Source organism: Protobothrops mucrosquamatus, unplaced genomic scaffold (assembly GCF_001527695.2).
Source record: "Protobothrops mucrosquamatus isolate PMUCROS unplaced genomic scaffold, P.Mucros_1.0 scaffold8699, whole genome shotgun sequence".
NCBI classification, from domain to species: Eukaryota; Metazoa; Chordata; class Lepidosauria; order Squamata; family Viperidae; genus Protobothrops; species Protobothrops mucrosquamatus.
The window spans coordinates 1-3,940 of NW_015394493.1; the positions used below are offsets into that span (position 1 = coordinate 1).

The 3,940-nt window shown below is 37.5% G+C and overlaps 1 protein-coding gene across 1 annotated transcript in view; it reads right to left on the minus strand.

Moving 5' to 3' along the window:
* Positions 1-2,407: 2,407 nt before the first annotated feature.
* The window catches only part of LOC107300834 (myomesin-1-like), a gene marked incomplete at its 3' end in the record, with an annotated part of 9,560 nt that continues 8,027 nt past the window's right edge, over positions 2,408-3,940 (minus strand). Inside the window, exon 3 of the mRNA XM_015830122.1 lies at positions 2,408-2,621. Within this exon, the coding sequence (XP_015685608.1) occupies positions 2,408-2,621 (214 nt within the window). The remainder of the gene's footprint in view (positions 2,622-3,940) is intronic.

Sequence of the window (3,940 nt, forward strand, 5' to 3'; positions counted from 1 at the left end):
CCATCACTTCCTCAGTGCAGAAACAGATTATATCCTCCTACTCCTCTTCCTCCCACTTCCCCATCCCACTCCCAGTCTCAGGAAATTGCAAATGTTTCCCATGCCAGTGTTCCAGTTAAATTCAAATTATTCAAATAATAATAATAATAATAATAATAATAATAATAATAATAATAATAATAATAATAATAATAATAATAATAATAATAATAATAATAATAATAATAATAATTATTATTATTATTATTATTATTATTATTATTTAAATTTATATACCGCCCTATCTCCCTTACGGGACTCAGGGCGGTGAACAGGCAATAATAAAAATCACAGTAAATATTACATAAAAGCCTGCTCTAAAATATAAAACCCCTAACAAAACCCAATCAAAACTACGCCAGGCCGGCCGCATGGAAAAGATGAGTTTTCAGGGCTCGGCGGAAGAGGCGCAGGTCCGCAACTGTACGTAGGTCGGGGGGCAGGTCATTCCAGAGGGCAGGAGCTGCCACAGAGAAGACTCTCCCCCTGGGGGTCACCAGCCGGCATTGGCTGGCCGACGGTACCCTAAGGAGGCCCTCTCTGTGGGAGCGGACTGGTTGAAGGGAGATATTTGGTAGGAGGCGGTCTTGCAAATACCTAGGTCCATTGCCATGGAGCGCTTTAAAAGTTGTTGCTAACACCTTGAAGCGCACCCGGAAGGCCACGGGCAGCCTTTAAGTCTTTGATGTTGATGTTGATGTTGCTTTAGGACCTTCAGAGTTGATGGTCTTCAGCATTTTGTTCTAATCTAGATGCAGCCTTGTCTGCCAATGGCTGTGCTGCCTGGCAAGCTCCCTGCCCTCCAGCAGCTAATCATTACACTGTGCCACTATTGGGTTGCTATGTTCTCTCCTGATTGGTATCTCCCCTTTTTTTTAAAAAAAAAAATAATCTTTAAAATGCAATGTTTACAATTTACCATGAACCATTCTTACCTCTGGAAGCTCATGATCCATTTTCCAGTGGGCACCCTTTCCTTTCTACCCAGTCTAGGCAAAGCATGCTCCCTTTGCTTTCCCAGGTCCTGCTTTCAGTACTGTACTGCAAAGCTTCCCTTCCTCATTTTTCAAAGAATATTAAAGCTGCTTCTGTAGTTGCTGCTTTGCTTTTTGAAGCTAAGCTATCAACTCTTCCTTATTAAAAAAAGCTTCCATGCATCTGCAGGAAGATGTAGAAATGAAAAAGAAACCTGTTTCCTGCTGCATTCATCTTGTGGTGACAAAATTAGGACAGTACCATAAGGGGGGGAAAAAGAAAAAGTCTGGATTGGGGTAAAAGGACATAATGTGAGAAGGCATCCATGTACACAAACAACTGGGAAAGATAAGAAATGGCACATGGAATAGCAGCTAGTAAAAAGGGAAAAATCTCTGAAAAGAAGAAGTGGCACTAAATCAGCCAATGAGGTGCCTTCTCTGCATGGGTTGGAAGGGAAAGAAGCAAAGAAATGACCATTCAGGTCTTGTATTGCCCATGATCTGGACTGAACACACCACTGCCAACTCTCTGCATTTGGAACGGGTATTTTTGAAGTTGGCTTAAGAAAGAGGTGAGGACAGCATGGGAAACATGCGGTTGAAGTTAGAGGCCAAAATTTTCCTTTCTTTTCTCAGAGCAGAAATCTTATTACTGCTTTTGCATTTTTGCATATGTTTAAAGACTTAAAGGAAGCAATGACGCCAAGTAAAAGAGAAATATGACTATTCTCATGTGAAATTATGGAAATATTAGTATGTGTTTCTCCCAACATTAGCCTCCAGGATCCCTTACATGAAGTGAAATATAGAAGGGTCAGAAATTGGTCACAGCACGAGCCAGTTAGGAGAATAGATCTGCTGGTTGCAAAATCCTTTTGGTATGCTCACTCACACTCCAAGCCAAAAAACAGTCTACAGCAGTTCTGGAGCTGGCATTGATTTATTTATTGGCTTCAACAGGAGGGAATTCCTTTTATTTAAACAAAGAGAGTACTGGGGATGGGAAACTGATCCTTCTACATTCTTGCCCTTCAACAGGTGCCAAGAAAGATGCTGGAGTTTTTCCTCGGAGAGAACAGATAGGATCCGTACTCTGCCCAGCCCTTATAGATGTATAATTCTATCATTTTTATCTGTAGAGAAACAGAAGCAGTACCTGAAAAATATATCCTACGTTTCATATTTAGATACTGAACTCTGCTTAAATGTTTTCAGTTATAATGGTTCAGAAATAATGTTTAATTTTTCTCCACTTTTAATCAAAGAGATGTACAATAACTAATAATGGCTTACCTTGGTAACCACGTCCTGTATTTTGATATTTTTTAACAACAATAAACAACAACAAAGCCTCACTTCATTATCACATTAATGAATGAGTAATTTAATACCGTTTTTTTTAAAGCCAATTTCTCAGCTGTCTCCCGTATTGCTACTTTTCTTGATTTTTTCTCATGTTTTTCTTCTTCTACAGAAGAGGAAATTTTCTTTTTGGTTGCAGTAACCTCTTCCCCAGTAGCAAAAAGATTCCTTCTGGCAATATAGGCAGCACTTTCCTTAATTCTTTCTTCTTCTTTATCTGTAATTCCAGTAATATAGTTTTCTCTGCAATAATTAAAAAAAAATCCATTGCATACTGTAAAATAAAACATTTTATGTAAATCTTTTTTTTTTTTGTATTTAATTTTTTTATTATTTTTCATTTGAAAAAACATAAACATAAATCTTTTATCACAATATCAACCAAAAAGAATAAAGCTTAACAAACCATTCACAGACGTGTCCGGTGTACCCCTCCCGCACCACCCTCTTCCACTTACCACTCCTTCCTCCTCTCATTCTACCACCACTCCTCCTTCCTCCCTCTTTCCTACTTCCCTTCCACTCTCAACCATCCCGTCCTGTGCAGTTGGGGTATCACCGGACACCTCCTTAAAAAAAAAAAATCATACATATAAATCCATAATACAAACCTACCCTTTTCCCCCCTCCCCCCCCCAGGACTTCCCAAAGCTAATCTAGGAAATAAACACAGAATAATCCAAATCTATTCACAATTATTCCATATTACTACACACTAATATAAAATTGCTATGACTCTAAAGTAACATTAAAATACATACAAAATTTTTAATAAATATCTTTTGTTAATCAAAAGCTACATAATAATTTTATGTAAATCTTAACAAAAATCAGTTAAATATAGTTCACTGAATGTATCTAGGCAATGGACTTTCCACATCAATTTTTCCTAATTTGTGCTGTTGATGTAAGACTTGGGAATGAAGATTGTGGATGACACAAATTTTAGCCCAATTTTCTGCATAATATGCTGTGGCGTGGAGAAGCTGTTTTACATGATTTTCTTGAAAAATATTAGTTATCATCTTATTGTCTCTTCAGCTTAAGAAAATAAGGGTAAATATGAGAAGATACCAATACTTGTACAAAACGCCAAGGTTATGAAAGTCTACTGTATATCAAACTAGCTTGATTCTTTTTAAAAACATTATAGCTATTAGACTTTTGCATCTGGTATACATATATTTCAGTATCAAAGTAGTATACTTTCACAATATAAATCATAATGAAGACTAAACTTTGAATGCAGCAAGCAGTTGTTTAGAAAGCTACCACCTGGGATTGGAAAAGGCAAGAGTAATGGGCTATTTATTTAGCTTTTCAGTTAGCAGCTGCAGTTATTGAGTATAAGCAAATCTTCACATGTCAGAAAAAAAGAAATTTGGATATAAAAATATTTCGCAGTTGCGACTTGAGCCTGCTCTATGCCCCTAGTTGGGGGCGGCAAGGCAAGAGATATTGTAAAAAGAGTAAACTGCAGTATGGCAGTTGAAAATGTCAAGGTGTTCACAATCAGACCAATCTGTCTGAACTCCCTATAATTACTCCCTTGACTCTGCTGG